Below are 26,138 nucleotides of genomic sequence, written 5' to 3' on the forward strand. Positions count from 1 at the left end.
ATGATAGTGCTTCATTATATATCTGTGGTTCCTTCCCGGAGTTAAATACGGATGAAGTGTGGGCTCACGTTCCAGAGTTCCAAGAAATGTTGTCGACGGAACTCACAATCTGTACGATATGGTAGAATAGCCCATATTGGCTGTGCCAACCTAGACGATGTTGGTCCCCGCTGGTTCGCATCTGATTTGAAGAATTGATTGTTGACGAATTCAGTCTACCATTACCGTACGCCAAATTAGTCTCACTAATGGCATATCTTTTGAGATTTGCTCACAACTGTAAACAGTGCAGCTCGGAATGTTCTCATTCGTACCATCCAAAACAAGCTTTTAGCCGAAGCAATTCAAGCGGGGCTCATGGGGTAGTTCCCGACAACTCCAAATTAAAGAATTTGATACCTATGCTGGAAGACTGAATTCTTCAGGGGGTGGCCGTCTGCATAACGCCCCTGTACCAGAAAGCCGAAAGTATCCAATTATCCTTCTCGTAAACCATCAGTTCACGGCCATGGTAGTCCCCTTCTATATACCTGATTTTGAAAACCGGTGTTGACCCCGGTGGTCTGTTATTCTATCATCATGTCGGTCGTAAGACACCTCCTGTAAAATGCTGCATAGTGATTTTTGTATGTCTGGCCATAAAAGCGGTGCATATTTCATTGGTGGCAAATCTAACCACGGATGCCTTTATTTCTGCTCTGAAATGATTTATCGCACGACTACGGTCGAAGTCGGCAATCATGGAATGTGATAATGCAAAGAGCTTTGTTGGAATATTGCGAACGCTATCCGAATTTCTAAACCAATGTAAATCCCAGCACCATCAACATGCTGCTATCATTTTAAATTTTTATTCAATTTTATACTGTCTCACTCTCCCAACTTCGGTGGCCTATGGGAGGCCGCCATGAAGTCTTTTAAAAACCACCTCAAACCAATTATAGAAACAACAATCCTTTACAAGAATGATTTCGAGACAATATTAGATTGAGATGTCTAGATTGAGAATTGCCTGAACACTAGACCAGTCAACCAGCTAGACAGCTGATCCTGAAGACCTTGCTCACTCTAGAACCGTCATAGAATCGATACCACAGATCCGGCTTAATTGCTACTTGCTACATCCTGTTATTTCTACCATATTATAAGGTTTTGCCTGAAGTGTGTAAAGAGTTGTTTTGTCACGATACTTGGGAAATAAGCGGCAGCGTTGGTTGACAGAGTGTGATCGAGTGTGCAGTGGATGTCCGCGAAAAGGCAGTTAATTGAGTGGGCGGTAATGGATGTTTGCTCGGGTACCACATTGGTGGTCGTGATGGATTCTGGTCGTCATTCAGCATTGCAATTCATGAGTTGAATTGCAATTCTGAATGATTGCTCGACTTTTGAAGGGTTGAAAACTGAGAAAGTCAAATACTGTCAACGGTTCAGTAGTGATGCCCATGGGCTGACAGATAAAAGAATACTACCAAAAGTAAAACTGTATGCACTAAATACGTTTTTCATTCGCCTTCATGCATGGTTGTCAATTTTTTCAAGCACTGATGGTCACCATTAGTATTTGACATCTGGCGGGCATTGTGAGCCTCTGGGAATGTTCCTCACATTATAAAAAATTAGATCGCATCAAAAGCATTTACCGCTGTTAGATTTCACCGATTATAGATTAGATGAAAGAATCCAATAAGCCTTTGCAACTTATTTCGAGAGCGTGTTTACTTTCACAAATATTCTCGCACTTTCGTTTCGTGGTGACAAATTGGTTTTTCAGGTACCTGAAAATACGTATGGTACCATCCCATGCCCTATTTCAGAATAATATATTCAGTTCAGATACCGTTTCAATGGAGTTTTTCTTACACACCGGATTGGCGGATTTTATACGTAAACAAAGTAAATTCATCATTTCATAGTAGTATGTAAATACCGTGAATAATAAATGAATTCCCAACCAATACACTTACGGACGTTACCAAAATCAAACGAAAAACAAAATATTTGAGGTTTAATATATAATACATGTACTTCCCTGGAATCAATTTTCCCCATTGCCAATCCCGAAGCTAATCGGATAAAACTACGATAGAGTAAAACCTGTCCTTTCTTCTTTTCCAGATCGAACTTGATGAGTGACAGCAACCCCCGTGCCGCCGTTGTCGTCGTTCCCTCGGCCCCGTCGCCGTTCGTTTGAGGGTCTCGATTTGTACGCTGATCCGCTGCGAACGAAAAACAATGTATAGTAGTCCTGCTGCTGCATCATTGGTTTCCCTCCTGCCAGCCGAAGAGTAGTAGCTAGTAGCATTCTGACCGACACGGACGCGTCGAAAATAAAGATGAAAAATTTATGGAAAATGTGCTGCAAACGGAAAGCAGAGCGCGGCGCAGTTTATGAATAATTTTTCGCTGTTTGACAGTTGGAAAACTTGAGCCGTGTTGAACTTTTGTCTGCACACGAAACCGGTGGTTGTGGCGCGCGCGGTTACGTCGGTTTTCTCGTCGTCGTCGGGTTTTGCATCGGGGTCTTTAATATTTAAGGCCAGTTTTAGTGCGGATTCGTTTAGCGGAATCGATTTTCGATTCCCAGCCCAATGTTGAAGGGCGCAGTCAGCAACTGGCAAACAAAAGTGAGATAAAACAAATCACGACCATTAGTGCGCGGTGAAGTGCGAGGCAAGCGGCGCCGTGTGTCCGTGGAAAGCAAGCGAAGCGGTAAATTGCAAAAAGCATCCCGCTTTTGTCGTCGACTCAGTGTAGCGTGGAGTAAAATCAAAATAAATACGGGGTCATAAATTTGAACGGCAGAACTTTACAATTGGGGCGGGAAAAAGCTTTCGCCAGTATTGAGAGTGGGCGAGCAGGATAGAGAGAGAGACACAGAAGGGACCGGAAAACCTTTCCCATAAATTATCCATTTCGATAAACAAATCATAACCGTAAAATGAGGCAGAAACGACTAGGTAGAATGGAAATTTACGACGGCGATCGGCAGAAGTACGGTGCCAGTGTTCTAGACGGCGAAGAAGAACCGTCGAACGGCCGAAGTCAGCTGAATGGCGATGGTCGTTTGCTTGGCGGCGATGGCAGCGACAATGCCGTTGGCGCAGTCGTTAGACTCACGAGCCAAAGCCAGGATGATAATGAAGCGGCAGCTTCTGCTCCTTTAAACCACTTTGACAACAGTTCGAATTTGAGTGCACCGTCGCTCCGCCGTCGTCGCAGTCGTCAGCAAGCCTCCACCGTTATTGTCAGCACCGCCACCAGCATACCGACCGCATGCTACCGCAGCAGGAGACCGACGAGGACGGCAGGCAGAAAAGTTCGATTCCATCTGCAGCTGGTGACAGTAATCGTCGCGGTGCTGCTGACACAATTGACTGTAAATATTAGTATAGGTAAGTGTGACAGATCGAAATATATGAGTGTTTGCATTGCGCGGTGCCAGGCAGCAGCTGGTGTCGTATATATATGGGAGCAATTTTCAACGTAATTCCCCTGATTGCACGATATCATGAATAACTGTTTTCATTTGTATTTAAATTGTCGAGTTGGCATTGCACAAGAAGAAAACTGTGACAGGAAAGCTGTCCTTAGGATTCATTCCGTTGACTTTGGAAAAATCAGGATTTTAATCAGTGAATTTGAGCAAATGAGGATTGTTATAATTTCACGAAAAATTAAATTCTTCCTCATCGAGTCAATTTATTCCGAAAAACGTAATTATGTTTTTAATAGTATTAAGAATTTTTGTACTGAACTGAACTGAAAACTGAAAACTAAAAGCTGAAAACAGAAAACAGAAAACAGAAAACAGAAAATTGAAAATTGAGGTCCAAATTGAGATCCAAAGCTAGATGTATTCAGGTTTAAACCAATCCTGGCTCAAATCGAAATCTAAATCCAAAACCAGATCGGATGGTAATCCAGAACCAATCCCAATGCAAAACCTCAATCCCAATCCCAATCTCAATCACAATCGCAATCCAGATCAAAAACAAATTATCAATCCATATCCATAACCGTCTTAACATTGGGTTTGGGATTGGTATCTAATTTAGGTCTGAATTTGATTGGGTTTCTTTTGGATTTGGATCTAGATTTTAGTTCTGAATCAAGATCTCAGAACTAGATTTGCATATTCAAATCCAAAATTCTACATTTAGCTGGAGCCAAATCTGGACCCAAAGCTACATACAGTCCAGATCTAAATGCTGCTTTATCTTCATATTCAAGCACAGATCCATAACAGGATCTTTATCGATTTTCCAATGGAGACTAAAATCGGACATATATGCAGATACAAATTAGATGCTAATGCCGATCAAAATTCTGGTATAGATCCAAATGGAAGCCCAGGTCCACTCCAGATGAAAATCCGAGTCCATTGCCGGATTAAAATTTAGACCTAAATTCAGTTTCAAACCAAGATCCAAATCCAGATCGAATTCCATGATAGGTCCAAATCCAGAAATGTATGTAAAAATAAACATAAACATTTTATTCTAGATCCAAAAATTGGCTTAAATAGACCCACATCCGGATACAGTTCAAATGTTAATCCAGGTTCAAATCGAGATCTAAATCTGGCTCTTAATTCCAATGCAGTTTCAAATCCAGGTGCAGTTCGGGTCCCAATCAAGGTTCAAACCCAAATCCTAATTAGGCCTTCATTCAGTTCCTAGGTGCAGATCTAAATTGATACGAAATCCAAATCTAGCTCAGCACCAAATCTAAGTGTTAATCCTGGTCCAAATCAATATCCAATTCCAGAGGAAAATCCAGATTTAAATTCAGATCTAAACCATGGTTCATACCTAAATGCAAATCATATGCCATATGCGGGTTCAAATTGAGATGAAAATCTAGGTTTAAATCAAGATCCAAATGTAAATTTAGGCTCATCTGCAGATCCCAATGCAAATTCAAATCCAAATCCCAATCCAAGTTCAGATCTAAATCCTTTTCCAGAACCAAATATAATACTGGATATGGGATTGGAATTGGCTTCACATCTGTATTTAGATTTGGATAATATAACACAAAAATCCAAGTTCAAATCTTGAACCAATTCCGAATCTTATCTACATAGGAACAGATCCCTTACCTACAGTTCATAATCGAGGTTAAATCCAACTCTGAATTAAATAAATTCATATATAGATCCAAATGAGATTCAAATATAGATCCAAATGTCACATTCCAGCATTACGGGACACAATTAGGAACCATTTTTATCGTGTAAATTGGTTTTTGTTTCACCAAATTTTTGGCAAATGGCTTGTAAAATTAGTGACTGAAGGGGACTTTACTTTCTAGTTATATGCCAGTGATTTTTGTTTAAATAGAAACTGATTTGCGTGGTGGGCATGGTGTCCCGTAACGCTGCAATGTGTCAAATTCAGATCTAAATCCACTTTTAAATCCAAACCCAGATCTAGATCGTAAGCCAGGTTCAATTCGAGATCTAAATCCGGATCCAAGATCCAGATCTAAGCCCAGATATAAATCCAAGTTCAAATCCAGATTAAATTTGGATCTCAATTCAGATTCAATTTGATATCAAAATCCAGGTTAAATCTGGATGCAAATTCAAATAAAATCTAAATCCAAATCAAGTTCAATTCCAAATCCAGATATAAAGCTAAGCCCAAATTTTTGTTCTCATATATAAACTTGGAGCTATCGACTGTTGAAGATTCACGAATTTGGTTTTTTTCCAGCTGGACGGTCAATTGGCAAAGCAAAACGACACTTTATTTTTTCTATGCCCGACGTTTCGATGTATTTGACATCTTTTTCAAGGGGTTCTACAACATGAAAACATGATTAACATTTAATTTTTACATAAAACAATGAACATCATACAGAACCACGTATCGTCTTTTGTCTGGTGGCTTCTGCTGAAGGCTTAAACTAGATACAGTGAGTTTTACAGTTGTTCGGCATTTAATGAAAAATCGATATTAAAATAAGTTTTTTAATAACAAAATTACATTTTTAAGCTCGGTTAATGCTAGTATTGCGAGTAGATGTGACTAGTTTAAGCCTTCAGCAGAAACCACCAGACAAAAGACGATACGTGGTTCTGTATGATGTTCATTGTTTGAACTAAACTATGTAAAAATTAAATCATGTTGATCATGTTTTCATGTTGTAGAACCCCTTGAAAAAGATGTCAAATACATCGAATCGTCGGGCATAGTAAAAATAAAGTGTCGTTTTGCTTTGCCAATTGACTGTCCAGCCGGAAAAAACCAAATTCGTGTTCTCATATAGATTTAGGCTCAGATTTAAATCCTGTCCAACTTTGGTCCGAATCCAGAACTAAATATAATTTAAAATCTAATTCCTAATCCAGTCCTAATTCATTCCAGATCCTAGTCAAGGTTCAAATCGATATATGAATCTAGATCTCAATCCCAGTTTCAAATTCACATCCAAAATCAAATCCAAATTAGATCCCAGTAATGTAGGTCTAAGTTCAAATCTAATTCCAGGTTCAAATCTAGTCCGATTTCAGATGAAATCCGGATGTAAGTCCAGATTTAGTTCTTATTCACATACAGATCTAAATTCATTTCCAAATCCAGATTCAAGATCAAATCTAAATTCAGATCAAATTCAATATTCAAATCTTGCTTCAAATCCTGATCCAAATCCAGGTCTTAATCCAAACATAAGCCAGATTCTAATCCAAGTTCAAATCAAAATCGAAATCTAGATCTAAATCCAAGTTCAGATCCAGATTTTATTCTTGGTTCAAATCTAAACCTAAATCAGTTTCCAATCGAGACACGAATACAGATCTAACATCTAAGCCTAGTTTTAAATCCAGATCAAGTCCAGATCCTAATCCAGATTCAAATAGAGATAAAAATAGAGATATAAATCCAGATTCAAACCCACTCCTGCATTAGATCTAAATTTAGTTCCTAGTTCAGATCTGAATACAGGTCGGAGTACAGATCCAAATTCATACAGTTCAGCACCAAAAACAGTCATTGATCCAGGTCCAAATTTATATCCAAATCCAAATGAAAATCCGGATTTGAGTTCCGATCTAAATTTTGGTTTAAATCTAAATCCAAATTAGGTCCAAATGCAGGTTCAAATCCAGATCTTAATCTAGGTTTAAATTCAGGTTTAAATCCAAATCCAACCCCAAATGAATCTCAGATCTAAATTCAAGTTTAATCAAGAAGCAAATCCAGCATTAAACTGGGATTGGAATTCGATTCAGATCTAGTTCAAGTTTAAGTTCAAATCTTGTTCCAAATATGGACTTAAATCTACATACAATTCAGTTCTACATTCTGATTCAAATACAAGTTCAAGTCCAGGCCCAAAACCGAATCATAAGCGAGGTTCAAACCCAGATTTAAATTTAAAAGATGCTTATATATTGCCGCTACTGGAGCTGTTATACGAGTATCGGTAGTTTAGATTTAAATAAGATTCCAATTCAAATCTATTTCGACTTTCAAATCCACATCCAAATCTCGATCTTGTCAGATCGTAAACTTTGTTAAATTCCAGATCTAAATCAGATCCTAACTAAAATCCAGACTGAATTTCAGATCTAAAGCCAGGTTAAATTCAGATGAAAATTCGAATAAAATGTTGACCCAATTCCAGTTCCAGTTTCGTTCCAAATTCAGATATAAATCCAAGTTCAGGCTATGATCTAAATCTAAGTTGAAACATAGATCATAGATTGACCCCGATCCAAATCCGGATCTGAATTTAGGTTAATATTCACATCCAACTTCGGTCCCAATCCAGAACAAAGTTCATCTCTAAATTCAGTTTTAAATCTAGATCCAAATACTTATCCATTCCAGATGCTAACCAAGCTTCAAATCGAGATCGGAATCTAGATCTAAGACCATGTTCAAACCCTGATCCAAATTAAATTCGAATCCAGATCCAAATGCAGATCTGAATACAGTTTCAAATACAGATCTAGTCCAGATCCAGGTTCAGGTTCAAATAGAGATCCAAATCGAAATGTAAGTTCAGGTTCGAATCCAGATCTAAGTTAGGTCTAATTTAGTTCCAGATTCAGATCTAAATACAGGTTAGAGTCCAGAGTTCGAGTTCATATGCAATCCAGATCCAGTTCAGTACCAAATTCAGGTCCAAATTGAAATCCAAATCTTCAAGAAAATCAGGATTTTACTTCGGATCTGAATCCTGGTTTAAACCTAAGTTCAAATCATATTCCACCGTGAGATCCAAGTCCAGATCTTAATCTATGTTCAAATCTAGATCACATACATCTAAATTCATGCTCATAACCAGATCCAAATCAGATACCAAGGCAGCTGCAAATTCAAATCTTAATCCAATTTTAAATCCGGATTTAAATTGAGTTGCAGTCCATAACCAAATAGAGGCCCAAATCTAGATCTACATCCAAAATGAAATTCGGTAAATCCAAGTTTCAATCCAGAATCAAATCGGCCATTCAATTGGGATTTGAATTGGATTCCAACCTGGATTTGGATCGTCAAATCTGAAGCTCTAATTTTAATTCTTGTTCCACGTCCGTTCCCAAATCTTCATATCGTTCAGTTCTAAATCCTGGTCCAAATCCAAGTTCAAGCACGGGTCCAAAACCATATGGAGATAATGGAGATTCAAATCCAGATCTAAATTTAATAGGCATATATATAAATCCAAATGAGACTCCAATCCAGATCCAAATTCACATCTAATTCTAGTGTCAAATCCACATCGAAATTCACATCCAGTGCAGATCGTAAATCCAGGTTCAATTCCAGATCTAAATCACATCCCATTTGAAATCCAAGTTAAATCCAGTTGTAAATTCGGATGTAATGCGGATATCAATCCGGATGCAGTTCGATTCCAAATTCAGATACAGATCCAATTCCAAGTTATTATCCAAATCCACATCTAAATCCAAATTTAAGGTCAGATCTAAATTACATGTAGATCATTCAGATGGAAATCCAGGTTGATATCAGGATTGACCCAGACATAAATTCTGTTCTAAATTTAGGCTCATTTCCAGATCCAACTTCGGGCCCATTCCTAAACTGAATTAAGATCTAGATCCAGTTTTAAATCTAGATCCAAGTCCAAATCCATTCCAGAACCTAATTAAGGCTCAAATTGAGATCTGAATTCAGATTTAAATCCAAGGTTAAATCCAAATCCAAATCAGATTTCAATCCAGATCCAAATACATATCTTGACATAGTTTCAAATCCAGGTCCAGTCTGGATCCAGATCCAGGTTCAAATAGAGAATCAGATCGAGATGTGAATTCAGGTTCAAACCCAGATCCAAATTAGGTCTTAATTCAGTTCCTAATTCAGATCTAAAAACAGGTCGGAGTCCAGATCCATATTATTATGAAATCTAGATCCAGTTCAGCACCAAATCCAGGACCAAATTTATGTCCAAACCTAGAAGAATAATCCCGATGTAAGTTCAGATCTAAATCCTGTCTCAAATCTTAATCTAAATGCGGGTGTAATTCCAGATCTTAATGCAGGTTCAAATCCAGGTTTAAATCCAGGTCTAAATCACAGGATCACATCTGGATTCCAATACGACTCCAAATTCAGATAGTGTTGAATCCAGATCCAAATATACGTTCAAATCGAGGTCCAAATCATCTACCTCCAGGTTTGAACCCAGATCCAAATCCAAAAGAAATCCAAAAGAAATCCAAATCTAAATCCAAGTTAAAATCCAGAACAAAATGCAGTATTAAATTTGGATTAGCTTTGAATTCAGATTTGTATTTGGAACTGGATTTGGACCGTCAAATCCGAAAATTCAAATCCAAATCTTGATTCATATCCGGACTAAATAAAATTGCAACACACAAAATTAATTCGCAAAATTCGAGTTTTTATACGATTGTCATCAAACTTTCAGGGCATCAAATGAAACAATTAAACTTAGCTCTAGCATTCTTATTTTATTAAATTTCGCCTCCGTATCCGAATGCCAGTACTTTTGCCTTAACCCCATCCATGAGATCTTGCACAACCTCAAAATCGACATGGTTTGCATATTTACCCATACTTTAACTGTTTTGACTACTTTAGGATGTTTCAGAAGATTCTGCTTCATAATAGCCTAGTGTTTCTCGATTGGCCGCAGCATCGGTGTATTTGAGGGGTTATGATCTTTCGGCACGAAATCGACATTATTTGCCTTTGACACCCCAGCACTGCCTTTGCCCAATGGCATGAAGCCAAATCCTACCAGAAGATCGTAGAACAGTTGTGAGACTTCAGAAGAGGAAGAAATCGCTTTTGGACACTCTTTCAGAAACACACCTGTCTATGTTTATGGTACCTGGGGTCCCGAAAGGCGTACTCTGCTTTGCACATGAACAAATTGCTTGCCAAATCAAGAATTTCTTGGCAAAGTTCGACATTTTTTGTTTTCGGAAGTTCTTTGGAACAAGTTTTATCCTTTGCATTAGGTAGAATTTGGGATTTCCAACTTTTTACCGATGGCACGATGTGACAGATTCTGATTTTCGATGTACTTGTGCAGAAGTTTTTCGCATACGAGCTGTTCTTTCGACGGCATTTTTCTTATCTTTTGCATTTCGAACTTTCTCCATGCAAATTTTCAGTTGATTTTACCCTATTTTACGGTTCAAAAGTTAGAGCAATTTGAGTGTGTTGGCAATTTTACCGTAGACACCCTTTACAATTCAGATCCGTACTATTTTGGAGAATTATTATTAGAAATTATTAGAAATAATTTTAAGCGACACGAAGTATTTATTTTCAATTAATACTTTTCGGTGAAAATTGATATAGAGATATTTATTTATTGTTTACGTTTCTGCCTACTAAATTCGGCCATCATCAGAACTATATATTTAAAGAAAATACATTAACAATATTCTTCCATACGACAAACAAATAAAGTATTGACTTACAATTTTAAATTCTTTGACACACAATAATTATTCGATATTAATCTTCGTTATTTATCACTGCTGTCCTTCCACTGCCTTTGGTTGTATGAAGCGAAGTATTTATATACGATAATATCCGATTAAGCACGACTCGCTTCGTACTGCTGTGCAAGTTTGTACTGAAAATCGTATGTATGTCAGTTATTATCATTATATAAGATAGAAAATCAACTTGTGCCCACTTTATCAAGCTTCAGTTACGATTTCCAAGAGTTATTTACGATAATTTTCGTACATTGATATACGAGTTGGTACTAGCTGGGTAGTTTAATTACTGATCTAAACCAGTAAATCCAGATCCAAAAAGATCCCACAGTAAATTCAGTTTCAAATCTTAATAAAGGTTAAATCCAGATCCATTCATATGAAATGTAGATCAAAATCTAGATCCAATTCAGTTTCAAATCCAGATATAAATTCAAGTTGAAATTTTTATTCAAATCTAGATCTAAATCCAAAATCCAGATTTAAACTCAGATCAAAATCCAGATTCAAACCTAGATCTAAATCCAGACATTTGTATTTGTTCTGGCTTTGTAGGCTTTTTGCCCTTAAGCAATAATTGAATTACAGTTATAAATTAAACATTGACTTAAATATTTATAAATACATAAAATCTAAACACTATTTAATTGACCTCTGTAGTACAGACTAAGTCTTCGTCTTAATATATTCGGTGTTATATCCAAAGTTATAATATTCTGAAGTCCGTTAAACTCGTGCATGAACCTGCATGTTGCTTCATGCTGCGTATAGTTTCTGCTTCGTAAAGGAGACTCGAATGTTCTGCGCCGACGAAGTACAGCGGGACTCCTATTTAAACTTAATTTGTCGTTGACATAAATTTGACATAAATCCAGGTTGATACCCAGCTTGCCCTAGATCCAAATCCGGATCAAAATTTAAAAATCCAGATCCATTCCAGATCCTCATTACGGCTCAAATCGAAATATGAATCTAGTTCTAAATCCTAGTTCAAATCCAGACCCACATTAGATCCCAATCTAGATCCAAGTTCAAAAGTAAATCCTCAAATTTTGATTCAAAATCTGATAAAATCCAGTTCCAAATCCATATTTAATTCAGCTTCAAATTCAGATTTAAATTTGTTTATATTTTAAGATCCGGGCTTAAACTTAGATCTAAATCGACGTTCAAATCCAGATTAACACCCAGATGAAAATCCCAGTTAAAAGCTAGGTTCAAGTCCGCATCTAAATCTAGATCTAAGTCCAAATACAAGCCAGATCCTAATTCAGGTTCAAATCTAAATCTAGACCTAATTCCAAGTTCAAATTGACTTCTAAGTCCGGTTTCCAATCTAGATCCAAATCCTGAACCAAATCCAAATTTTTAGATCCAAATGTGAATTCAAATCGAATCTGAGTTCAAACCCGAATGTATTGGTTTTTTCTTATTTATTGATTGATTTACTGTTTTGTTGGTTTTTTGTTCAGATCAGTACTTGAAAAGGGTTGTGTCTTCCTGAAAACACTCCACAAAGTATGATTGTTGAGTAAAGTGGTTGTGATTCAAGTGAGATACAAATAACTTGTTGAATAACACAACTTTATTTTATGTAAACCTAACATTCCTGCAGGCAGCATAAGTTAATGGATGGTGATTTCGCTTTCATTACCAGCAGTTTTCAGTTGATTTATTGCTCAATTTTTTCCCCCAGGGTAAGAGTGAAAACATATTTACCTAATAGTGCCTAGCTAAAACCTCTGACCAAATTTTCCCTGCTCCATTCCGAATAAACGCAACTTTCAACCCCTATCAGAAAAACCCCAACATGTTGTCTACCTTTCACTCCTAGACCGAGGGATTGAAATTAAATTTTCCGTACACCAAGCCACTTGTTAGCGAAAAGCGGTTACCTTCATCATCATCAATAGATTTTAAGACCCCTTCGCAAAAGGCTGCAGCTCACAACAACAACAACAACGACGACGAAAAAGCGGGGGCGACACAAAGCGAAAGGGTTCCTCAGTGCCGTAAAGAAAAAGCAGCCCTTCTCCGGTTCCAACTTAATCAGGCGTTCTATTCTTTATCCCGGCGGCCTCGTCTTTCAAGTTGCGAACTTTCGAAATTAAAAACTCGTCAGAGGCGAGCAGCAGCGATTTATTGAAAGGTACCCCGGCAGTCCCCGCTCAACCATCAACGCTTGCTTCCATCGCTTATCCAATTTAATTAAGTTTTTCCAAAAGAATTTTCCAAGCGCTACGATAGATCACTGAGTTGTTCCATTACGAAAAGTGTACCCTGAATGACGAATGGATCAAAACAATATCCCGTTGAACAGCCAGCCGGGCGGCCAAGCTCGGGTCGGTGGGGAAAGATTTTAACGACGCTAAGTTAAAACCCGGGGTTTACTCCTGTTTAAACAGAGCTTTCTCCTGAAAGGCAAACACAACTGGAATATGTTTTATTGTTCCCCAAGTTCGGGATTCTTTCCTGCTCACGAATCATCCTTCGCAGTTTTTACAACTTGTTCAATGGTACTTTTCAGCTTTTTGTCATAAATTTGCTTTAAGTTTGAGAAAGACCGCCAGTTGATTCAGTCAGTCAGTCAGTCAGTCAGTCAGTCAGTCAGTGCTGTGGTTCCAATCGTTAAAAGTTATTTATGCACACAGACTGTTTGCCGTTCACTTAGATGAGCGCAACAGGAAATTTATATTGACGTCAAACTTTACGCCAGACGCATTGTCTGGCTCAAAGGATGAATCGATTATTGTCGCTGTTCTTCAATGACGTCAATTCTTCCATAATCATAAGTTTAAGCCTGGTCGAGACTGTAGTTTAAATTAAGTCTTGCTTGAACTTTTGCAATTTTCATTTTTAATGAGATCTAATAATAATATAATTTTTGCAAAATTCACACTCATTCGTTATTTATTCTACGCATTATCGATCGTTAATCAACCATAAATTCAAGACGGGATTTGTTATTGTTTTCCGTTCTCCAGTCTGGCTCTGCTCACCCGTGCTAGATTATGCTGATAATTTATTTATGAATCAACTGAACACAAACAAACATTATGGCATTAAGTTTCGATTTGTGCCTCAGCCATGCCGATCCTACTATGGGAAAAAATAATAGGAAATCCAAGCTGCCATAAGAAGAGCGAAAACACTTTCCTCCCCGGCAAGGCAAACATGCATGCTGCCAGGCAGACGCGGCCAGACCGTAGAAATGGAGTTCCTTCAAGCATGTCCCTGATATTGTGGGCTCAGGCCGGCGGTTTTTCGATGGCTTTACGGTGAAAATTGAGCGGAACAAATAGCTTGCTGGTGGATTTTCGATTCACACACTGACCAACCAACCCGTCCCAAGCGGTGACGTGACGGAATGTCCTCACTGACCGGTACCAGAAGCCAATATTGAAAATTACCGAATGCCTAAGGTGTGCTAAATTTATGAAGCGTGTCGCCTATTTCACACCTGAGTAGTCGAAATGAACCGGAACGATTGCTCATTAAAGAGGCTCAACAGGAGCTTTCTTGTGCAAAGTTGCCAGCATTCTACATCGGGACCCGAACGTATGCTGGAAACTTCGTGAATCAAAGCTGTAAAAGTGTTCCGCCTCGTAGTGTCTGAAGACTGCTAATGTACGAGAAGATGAATGACGTTCGCATTTTCATTGGACAGGCGACGGCGGCGGCGGCGGCGGCGTTGTCAACCTGCTGGCAATCTAGCTGGGCAACATGACATGAGTGAAATGCTACACTCGAGGGGCTTAAGTTGTCTGCCTCTGTACAACCGGCCGAAAGGGGGAAGCGAAACCACCGCCCAATTAAGGTGATAATTATATCGCTTGAGAAAACCGATCCTTTGTCCGGCGACGGAAACCATTACTCGATGGGTGCTGTCGTGCGTATGTGTGCAGGATTGTAGAAAAAGCTCTCACAACTCAATTATGGACCAATTAGAGTGGTCTGAAGGTCTGGTAACGGGAGATGCTTTATTTATATTATAGAGGCCATTATTTTTGTTATCCTGTTGACTGTGAAGCTTTTCTGCCTTCGCAGTGAGCAGAGGGGATTTTTGTGGAGCCTTACAGTCAGTGCAGTGGAGTGGGAGAAGTGTACGTTGTAGAATGAGTGGAGTTATTGTCTTTCCTGGCATGGCGGCCGACACGCACGAGCTTATTGCCGTAGGGCGGCTTTCCGGCAGGGATCAAGTGTGTAAGCAGTCGTGAAAGATTGAGCTAATAAATGGAACATTATGACACGTGGTGTTTGCCCATTTGTTTCGCACCGATTGCAACAACGCTTAGCACGGGCACTCTGGTTGGAGAGGTAACCGAATGTCATGTTGTTGGTTGTTACGGCAACAGAAAACAAAACTTTTCTTGCGGGGATTTTGGGGAAGAAAAATGGATGTGAGCAGTTGTAGATAACTGGAATTAATGACAGTTTGTTTATTTTGCTTGAAACTGGAGTAATAGGGGGAAATCTGTGTCCATATTTCTTGACGTATAAAATTCAGTTTGATTTTCTACGAGAGAAAGCAATAACGATTACTTTGCAATGGTAAATTAGAGGGTGATTTGGATTTTGAGTTATTAATTGGCACGAACTTCGATCGCTTTCGTTAAACGTGGTTCAAGCCAACAAAACTTAAAACGAGCATTTGCTATTATTTTTTTTAAATTAGGTCATTCCTCTAGAGACACAACACAGTTATCTGCCACAGCTCATTTCGTTTGATTAAATCGTACGCTGCCTTAAAGTCCACAAACAGATGATTAGTCTGCAAGTTGTACTCCCAGAAGGTGTCTAGTTACTGACGCCGAATAAACAGCTCATCGGTCGTGGAGCGAACCTCACGAAACCAGTTTAGTATTCGCCGACGAAGGGCTTCGCAAACGGTTTCAATCTACAGAACCTCGTTCCGAACGTTCCGAACGTTCCGAACCTATGTGTAGGATCGGAGAAGAGATCTTGCAAATCTAAATTTAAGACAAGTACAATTACAACATGTGGAGTTGAATGGCCCTACTAGCACAGTTGTTATAAACTAGTTGTGGTAACCGATTAATGACTAATGTCAGTGATAAATAGGTTGCAGCAACCAGAAATGACAAAAGTGTGCTACCTGGGGGGAGAACAATTTGAAGTAGTTGAGGAATGCATATACTTTGGAACGCTCGTGGCATGTGCCAACGAAGTAAGCCACGAAGAAAAACGATGAATTGCAGCCGCGAATCTGGCTTTCTACGGATTACGTAGCCAGATGAAGTTCCGTAGTTTGCAAAATCGCGCAAAACTGACGCTCTGCAGGACACCACATCTTCCAGGTGGACCTTTGCGACTATGAATCATGGACGCTAAAGGAAGTTGACCCGCGAGTACTTAGAGTTTTTGAGTAAAAACTTGGTGGCCAAACGGAAAACGGAGAGTGGTGCAGACGCATGAACCAAGAGCTGCATTAAATTGCATTGTGGTCGGCTGCTGTGGGCTGGGCACGTGGCCAGAGTGCCTGATGAAAGAGTAGCCAAAACTATTTTCAGCAGAGAACCAGGAAGAGGCCTTAGATTTCAGGGCAGAACCCCCACCCGTTGGATGCGCGCTGTCCTGGACGACACACGGTCAGCTGGTTTTCAAGGCGATTGAAGAACGACAGTCCAAGACCGACAGTATTGGAGGGTCATGAATCGTTTGCTGCGGGATCGATGCCGGACAGTCGCCAATAAATGTCAAATGTCAAAATTCAAGGTCATATGCCCCAGTTCTGTCCCAATTTTATCCAAATTGAATATTTAACAGGTCCTTGTTTTCTCCTAATTATTCCCTTATTTTGTATTAAATTAGTTCCAACTTTGTGTTCATTTTGTCCCAGTTTTATTTTTAATTTTATTTATTTTATTTTAGTGTTGTCCCAATTTCGTTCTGATTTCACCAACTGGTTGTCCTAATTTTTGCATAATTTCGGATTAATTTAGAAATTTTGTCCTAGCATGATCCCTATTTTGCCATTTTATATTATTTCGACACAAATAACACGAGAACTTCAAATATTGCACTTGATTGGTTGAAAATGGATAAAAGACAAGAATTGTATTTTTAATACCTCGATACAGCGGATGCTTGTTCGCCAAGTGGCCCGAAAATGTCAAAAAAAGTTGAATTTTTAGTATACCTTGAGATCTATATGATGTGATATTCCTATGCCTATGTTCAAATGAGGAATTCTCTTCGTGTCTCCTCTCAGATTATAATTCAGATCCAAATTAATTCCCAATGATGATCCAAGTAGAGATAAAACTTTGGGTTTAAATCTAGATTCAGATACAAATCTTGGCTCAAATTTAAATACAAATGAAGACGCAAATCTGGATTCTAGCTCAGTTATAAATTCTGGCTTAAATGGAAATTTAAAATCCTGATCCAAATTTGGGTTCAAATCCAGATTCAAATCCAGATGTCAATGTTTTGCTTCATTAGTCTATTGAATTATTTTAGAACGATTAATTATTTATGTAATTATTAAGGAGCAATTCATTGCTAGAAAAGGATTCTTTCTTCCGGAAGACACTATTTACAAAGTACGATTAATGCATAGTCGTTGTGACTCCAGTGAGATAAAAGTAACCTTTTGAACCCCATGGTCAGTCGTTTCGGACCTGTGTGTGAAAACCAAGAAAGGGTGTCCCAAACTTAATTTAAATCAAGTACGGTGTCAATATCTGTTCCACTCTTGATTCGCCAGTCGATTCTAGCGTTGGAAATTCCAGGTCCTGTTCAGATCCAAATGCAGATTCTAATTCAAATCAGATACAAAATAGATCCCAATGCAGATCCAAATGGAGATCTAAATCCAGATCCAAATACACATCCAGTTCCAATCTAAATCTAAATTGGGGTATGATGCAGGCCTAATAAACCGATCGTCGTATGTTCGAGTCTCGGCTGAAAGAGGCTGCTAGAGTTTGAAATCAGATCAGATGAGATTGAGAGATTCAGATTGAGTCCAGATCCATAACCAGGATCTTTGTTTATTTAATTATTTGTTTATTTGTTACCAATCAACAGACGCAGATGGTCCTAATGATGCTTAAGAATGCTTAAAATATTTACTTTAATTCTAGAACGTGGAATGTGGAAGTCGAATCCGGAAGAAACTCTATTAAAGGTTCGCTGCGGACCGATGACAGTACCGTGGGTTCCGTAATTAGTACGTCGAAGAGGCAATCTGAAGAAGGCACTATCGTGAAGAGCTCGAGAACGGACGTTTAATATATTTAATTCGCCGAGAAGCGAAGGGCAATCGATGTGATTGGTTAGCAGATCGGCAATCAGCATAGCACGGGAAAGCTCTCGCCTCATTTGCAGTGAGTCAAGTCCTATAAGCTGTGCACGACTTTCGTAACTTGGCAGCTGGTGTGGATTATTCCAGGGTAACCGCCGAAGAGCATATCGAACAAATCTTCGTTGGACAGTTTCGATCCTGTGTACTCCGTTGAGGTAATGAGGATTCCAAACTACCGAGCAATATTCAAGAACTGAACGCACGAGTGAACAGTAGAGAGATTTCAGACAGTAAATGCCCGTAAAATTCCTAGACACTCTCATTATGAATCCCAAGCAACGAGATGCTTTGGCTACTACATAGGAAGTATGCTGTTTTAAAGATTGCTCGTCGAGGTGTATACCGAGATCCTTAACACATGTTTCCCTATTGATTGTATTACCTGCTAGGTGATAGTCGAATCGAATTGGCATTTTCCTTCGTGTGAAAGTGATGACTGAGCACTTATTGGAGTTTAAGCTCATACGGTTAGTTTGGCACCACTCAGCAAAAACGGTTAGTTGACGTTGAAGAAAAAGAGCATCCTCGGTGCGGTCCGAATTACAAAGAATATTTTAAGGTCATCGGCAAAAGATAACCGCGGGCATTCAAGAGAGAAGTTCACATCGGTGAAATGAAGTAGGAATATCAGGGGTCCGAGATGGCTACCCTGCGGAATTCCGGAAGTGGCAGAGAACTCTTGGGATATACAGTCGCCTATCTTGACTGACAAACGCCGATCTCTTAGGTACGACTAGAAGCTGTAACGTAACGTAAAACGTTAGGTCCAAAATTCAGTCTGTCTAACTTTGCTATCGCGATGGCATGGTTAGTTTTGTCGAAAGCAGCTGATAAGTCCGTGTAAATGGTGTCAGTCTGAAAGCCATTGGACATTGCGTCAGTAGCATATGTTGTCATTGATAAGAGGTTCGTAACGGTAAAACGTTTTGGTAAAAATCCATGCTGAGTTTCGGCGATATACAGCTAACTGTGATTGAAGACAGGTTCCAAGATGACCATTTCAAAAAGTTTGGCAACGGCACACAGAGACGTAATCCCACGGTAGTTATCAACTTGCTTTTTATCTCCTTTTTTGTAAACTGGGAGCATAAAGCAAGATTTCCAAAGAGTTGGCGACATGCCAAACAGATGTTTCAAAGGAGCTACTAAGGCAGCGCAGCAATGTTTCAGAAGGACTGATGGTATCCCATTCGGACCCGCAGACGTCGATGTTTTCATTCGGCTTATAGCTAATCCCAGCTAGCACCAACTCGTATATCAATGTACGAAAATTGTCGTAAATATCTCCTAAAAAACTCGAAATCGTAACTAAAGCTGGATAAAGTGGGATAAACTTAATTTTCTGTCGTATATAATGATAATGATAACTGACATACATACAATTTTCAGCACAAAATCGTATAGTAGTACGGAGCGACTCGCACTTAATCGGATTTTATCGTATGTAAATACTTATATAGTCGTAATGCTCAAAATTATTCGTAATCACGTATGTCGCCTCCAAAATAGTACGGATATGGCAATTTTGCGTATGAAATACGATTTATTTAGCATGTATATCTGTACGTAATGCTGATTTTTACTTTTTTTATACATATGAAAATGCTAGCTGGGATTATATCATACATTCATTGATATCGATATAATCTAATGACTGACTTGATGTGGGAACATTATGCGCTGCGTGCAATATATCAGACATTGACAACGTCCTACTTGAAAAAATGCGGGCGAACTTTCAGCGAACAGCTGGCAAATTTCCTGTGGACACGAGCCCGTCTGCGCTTCATACTGCATCGTTGAGGGTAATCTAGGTTCCTTCCTCTGCTCATTTACGTATTTCCAAAATGATTTTGGGGCTGATTTGAACCTGTGTTGGACGTTCTGCAAGTAATGTATATGACAGCTTCTAGCTGTCCTCTTGTAGACTCTGTTGATTAATACGTAACGCTGACGCAGGATGTAACCACCATGCTTTGTGTATTTCCTCAGTGCAGCCCTTTTACTTGTTTTCAAGCGTCTTAACTCCGCAGTATGCCGCAACGGTAGTCTAGAATGCTGAGTGGTAATCCTTTTGGCTACATGGCGATCAATGGCGTAATTCAAAATATTGGTAAAAATATTTATAGCTTGGTTGACATCGTCATTGTTAAGAATTTCAAACCAATTTATATTCAACAGGAAGTCGATAACACTATTGTAGTCAGCTCTCTTAAAATTGTAACTGACGATGTCGGAAACTTGCCAGTCGAGAGTAGCACGTTTAACGTTGAGGGTAATATGCAGAGGAGGATGGTATCTAACACTTTTGGCAAGAGGGAAAGCCGATTCACAAATTTTCGATGCATAATCAGAACAGCTAACAAAGCAGAGATCCAGGATTCTACTATTTTCGTTCACTACTGGATTGATTTGATGCAATAGATTAAAACTGTAGCAGTCAATTACGCTGTTGGTGCCAGCATAAAATGATGAACGTTCTGAATCAGGATACAAAAAGCCGTTTTCAGCAGAACACCATTTCAAACCGGGAAAATTGTAATTACCAACAATGACAATTTCATCGACAGGAAGTGCCCGAGCGGATATCGCCTTCAGTGAATCGTTGTGCGCATCAAGCAGTATCAAATCACGTGTTCGATCGGGCGGTATGTATATAACACAGAAGTAGAATGAGTATCCGTCTAGAGAGATTCGTACCCAAACCTGCTCAACACACTTGCTTACACTATACTCGATCAGATGCGCGATTAAACTGCGATGGACTGCAAGTAACACACCACCGCCGGAAGACTTAGACAAAACAAAAAAAAGTTTGTTCTAATACGTTATATAGTTTCTGTGAAAAAGGTACATAAAGTTTGAAAATCGTGGTTTTACAGGAGCAGCGTTTTATTCCGGCGAGGTTGTTCCACATCGCACTGGAACGCTTATGTGTTCGATCGTTTTTCGGCCACTTCCCGTGGTCGGATCATTACAAAATTAGTATCAAAATAAGCGGAAAAGACTGCAGAATCACAATCTGAAATAAAAAATTTACGATTTTTTCAAAAAATTTAGTCATTTATGTCCCCTTGAAATAAGGATGTGCTCTGTGCTAAAATAGGGTACAGTCTTTCTGAAGAAACTCGCCACAAAGCATGATTAGTGGCAGTTGTGGTTCAAGTGAGATACAAACGACTTGTTAAATGCCACACAATTGAGCTCATTCGTACTGGAGCTGTATGCGGGATTGGAGTAAGGGCCTTTAAACCCCAATTTAGGACAAGTACGATAATGTTAAGATCCCCCTGCATGATACGTTGATTCCAGCGCCACATCACCTACGCCTTCAGGAACATCAACAAAAGGTTGGCTCGATTGGAAATTTCATCTGCATCTACCACCAGAATGTTCATGGGACTCAAACGAAAATTGACGTTTTATTGTTGGCTGTTCATGATTCCGAGCCCGACATAAGCATTTGGACAGAAATCGGGCTCGACCACTACATCTACTCGATTAAGTTTTTTGAATCTACGTCGGTTACAGCGTCTTGGTTATAATTGTTATACGGACATTAAGATTTAAACTTGCAACGCTATAATAGCTACCTGCGTTAGAACGTGAGAATAAATTTGTGTTTCGGTAACATTTATCCCATCCGATCGAAACGGCGATGTTGGCGTAATTTACGCTTACGTTGCTTCTATCAAAGTGATATTCCATAGCTCTAGTTTGGGGAGATTATTATGACGTCACATACTCGTAGTGAACTACGCACAATCACGGGACTAATAACAGGACACAGCCCTGCTCTTTATCATTTAAAGAATATCGGCAAGGTATCGCTTTTGTAACTCTAAACCTGAAAGTTCAGCGCATCTGCCCTGCAACTGCGTGGCTCTTGCATTATCAAGGCACAACTTCTTCGAAAGTTTCCTTCTTACTCCATGAAGCCTGAATCCCAAAACGGTCATTGGCTTTATAAACCATGTAGTACCGAATTGGGGCACAGGATTACAACTATCCCACTCAACTCTATTAATGGGGTCCATCAATCAATGGAGTACCACAGAGAAGTAACCTGGGCCCACATCTGCTCACTTTGCTCTTCACCGGTTTGGCAGCTTTGTGGAGAGTTGGAATCAAGCTCGTTTAGGTACATAATCCTAAACTTTATGTTGTATTTTACTCGATTGAAGATTACCATCGCATTCAATTATTCAGATCTCATTGAATACTGAAAGAAATTTCAGAAAACACACACAAATTAAATTGAATTTCTTTTTTTTCTGCATTTCAGCAGAAAGCTTCCCGTTGAAGGTTAACCACATGCAAGAGCCATAACAAATTTTAAATCCCCACTTTATGAAACTTGCACAACGATTTTTTCCCAATACCAACGACCGAAGCGATGTGGATGTGCACGTGCATGCAACAAGCTCTTCGCTGCTGCTTCGCGGCTACCACTACCAAATATTTTCCGCAGCATTCCGATCCACGTGCTGAAGCATTTACCCACCCAGATATGTACCGATGTCTTCCGCCAGCAGGCGGAGAAACGAAAACACTTTAAAACAGATTAAGGATGCAATTCACGGTATACCGGCGTTGTCCTGGAATGAAATCGTACCCGTTTTCGAGCTGCCGGCATTTCCTGAAGCAGACAAGAGACGGCAAGAGAGAACGATAGAGAAGAAATCCGAAAACGGTGAAATGCTCGGTTTCCGTCCGCCGGTGGAAAATGATACCGGCCGAAGTGGACCGGTATCAGCTGGAAATTTCCACGAGATGTGATGCACTGAAGCAAAAAAGAAAAGAGAAAGAAACCTGAACGATAATTTTAATTTTGCTGGGTTTCGTATCTTTTCGATCTTTTTTTCTCGTTTCTTTTCTTTTCCTTTTCCTTTGACCTTCTGGATTCTATACCGGTTTCCGCCTCGACTAGGGTTGCTCCTTTTGACGGTTACCCTTCTCATTGGTACCGTGATTGGAGCGAAAGATTTCACCACAGCGGACATTCGCTGTGTCAAATTGTGGAAATTCTTTAGCTTTAAACATTTCGAAAAAGATACCATTCTTTTGTTAAATATTGGTTGAATCCTTTTCGTGGACTATAGATAGGGATATCATATATAGGGAGTATTATATCGAATATCAAGGGCAAATATAATGAAAGGATGCTCAGCAGAAGATCCGCTTATGATACAATTGTAACGTATCGACAATGCCGGTTTGCCCTGCCATAAGATGGACCAACCGACTCAAGCTAATTACGTAGTTAAGTACAAAGTGCAATCATTGCAACTAACTGCTCGTTTGAATGGCAACGGTTAGCAAACCATACATAATTCCGGTATTTCTATAGACTTTAGAATTCATAAGTTGCTACGGAAACGGAGACTGTGTGCATGAGCCGTTGGTTGAGTTTCACCATTCCAAGGTCGTCATCATAATTCCACCCGTAACGGCACCCGTGGGAGTTCCAAAACATGCTAGATTACATCCTCGGTTGTTGGGTGCAGTGCTGCGGAGCTGCTTTTGCACTTACACGGAGACTTGGAATGTCAGCAACTGAATGGCATTTACGTGCATGGAACATCATTTCGAACGGGCACACATACCACGACCCAGTCCGTCATGGTCCCGCGCGTGAGTTGACGGCAATCGTCATGGAAATGGTAATAATTGTATGCTACTGATGGCAATAGCGATCCGATTAATATAATAAATATTAATTTGTGCGGTTTCCCGAGCAGCCTTTGTAGCCGGCCGCCACCACCGCGTTATAGCTTTTTGCGTTCGCGGTATTGTTGGCGTTTACTGTGGGGACAGTCGTCAATGGGACACCTCGGGAAGGCAAGGTAAATATCAATTCCAATTGAAATGTAAATTATTTTCCCCTACAGGGCAAACCGGCAAGCGCAATTGCTGTCCCCGGGTTCGACGACTACTACCTGCTACACAACCGTCGCTCGGGAGCGTGATGGAATCCGATTGAAGTTGATTCTCATTAAATTTGCTAGAGACGGTCCTGCATTGTCCTGCCCGGCACGGTTCGAGGATCTGCCGAGTGAATGATTTATGGGTGCATTTGATTAATCTGTTAATGGCATGATTCATGTTTATGCCAATAGGGATAACAGATGAATAGAATGATATGTATTTTAATGACCGTTCCTTTTTCGTTTCAAACCCTGCTGTAAAATAATTTTCATAACTTTGGAAGATTGGCCATTTTATTAGAAACTCTGAATTGCTTTCCATTGCTTTTATAGAACTTCGGAACAATTTAATGGCTTACATTACAATAATGTGAAACTTTTTCTACTATGTGGACTTATCCATGCGATCACACTGGATCTATTGTGATTATTGATAAAAAAAAAATCATTACTCAAACTCACTACGATACTGATAAATTGAGCGACGATAAACGACGAAACGTTCGTCAAGGCAGACTCCAAACAGCTTCTCGGCAAGAATTTAATACGGCAACCGGAAAGAAAAAGGTGACACACATTTTCAACCATATTAAACTGACGAAGCTCGCCAATAAATGGAGATATTATCAAAAAGAGTCACTACTGCCCCTGCAACTCCCAAACCGTGGCCGAGTGTGAAACGAGCAGGAAATAAGAGATCGTTTGGTACTGCGGAACTAGGATCTCCAAAGTTACCTACCATGTCGTGCGGTAAGAAGAAAACTTCAGCAACCATCGCCGTTGTTTCTCCTAGTATCAAAGGAGACATCCCACACGTCATCAAAAGCGAGCATCATGACACTTCTATGGCGAAAATAAGGACATGACGTTCAGAAACTTTACCAGGACGCATCTTAGATAGCATGCTGAAAGTCTCCAATTCTCCCGATTCAGTAACTTCATCATTATCGCCGGTGTCTTCATACATCGTGTGTTCCAGTCATCAAAGCCGTCTTGGCGCTGAAGTCGTGGCAGAGGCAGAGATCTTCCAAAATCCTCACCAGGCGATCCAACAACTAATTATCACGGAAACGCCTACCAATTAAGTGCCGCAGTTAGAGACGCTATCGATAACGAAAACCTTCTTATAGTGTATTACCAATATGTGCGGGGCTTACGTTCCAAAACGAGCGATTTACGATTACTGCTTTCCAGTTGCGACCAAGATATCATTGGTGTTTACTGAAACCTGGCTTCGACCCGATATCCATGGCTCAGAGCTATCATCCGAATACCTTTTCTTCCGATGCGACCGTAGCAAACATACTAGTGATCTCTCGAGGGGTGGAGGAGTGCTTGTTGCAGTCAAAATTAATCACAAATGCATCTCAGTCTCGTTACCAAATTGCAATAATCTTGAGCAGATCGCTGTTCAAGTCAAACTTCAAACTTATTCGGTATATGTTTGTTGTATATACCTTCGTCCAGGTTCTAGTGTTGGGTCATACTGCGGTAATCCACGCTATTTGTGATCACCGATGTTGTTATGGTGTTGGGAGACTATAACCTTCCAGTACTTACAAGGCAGTTTGACGAGGACCTAAATGGACGCATCTTCTGAACAAGAGACAGAACTAACAGAATCGTTATTGGCTGATGGACTGCTACAAGTTAATCAGTTCATAAATTCACGTGGACGGTGTCTAGATTTAGCCTTCGTCAACGTTCCGGATGGTGTGGAATTAGTCAAACCTGCAGAACCACTATTACCTGTGGATTCTCATCACATTCCGTTTGTCGTCCTGCTTGACATCCACAGTGGTGTGTGTGAAGAAGAGCAACAAAATGATTCCATGATCCTAAATTCCGACGTGTTGAATAATGTTATTGCCTCCATCGATTGGCGGCAGTATCTAGTAGGAGACTCCGTTGATTTGGATGTGTC

The 26,138-nt window shown here is 39.7% G+C and overlaps 1 protein-coding gene across 1 annotated transcript in view; it reads left to right on the top strand.

The window, feature by feature from the left end:
* Positions 1–2,962: 2,962 nt before the first annotated feature.
* Positions 2,963–26,138, top strand: part of LOC128739409 (hemicentin-1) — a 219,999-nt gene continuing 196,823 nt past the window's right edge. Inside the window, exon 1 of the mRNA XM_053834892.1 lies at positions 2,963–3,392. Within this exon, the coding sequence (XP_053690867.1) occupies positions 2,963–3,392 (430 nt within the window). The remainder of the gene's footprint in view (positions 3,393–26,138) is intronic.

This window comes from Sabethes cyaneus, chromosome 3 (genome assembly GCF_943734655.1).
Source record: "Sabethes cyaneus chromosome 3, idSabCyanKW18_F2, whole genome shotgun sequence".
Classification (NCBI taxonomy): Eukaryota; Metazoa; Arthropoda; class Insecta; order Diptera; family Culicidae; genus Sabethes; species Sabethes cyaneus.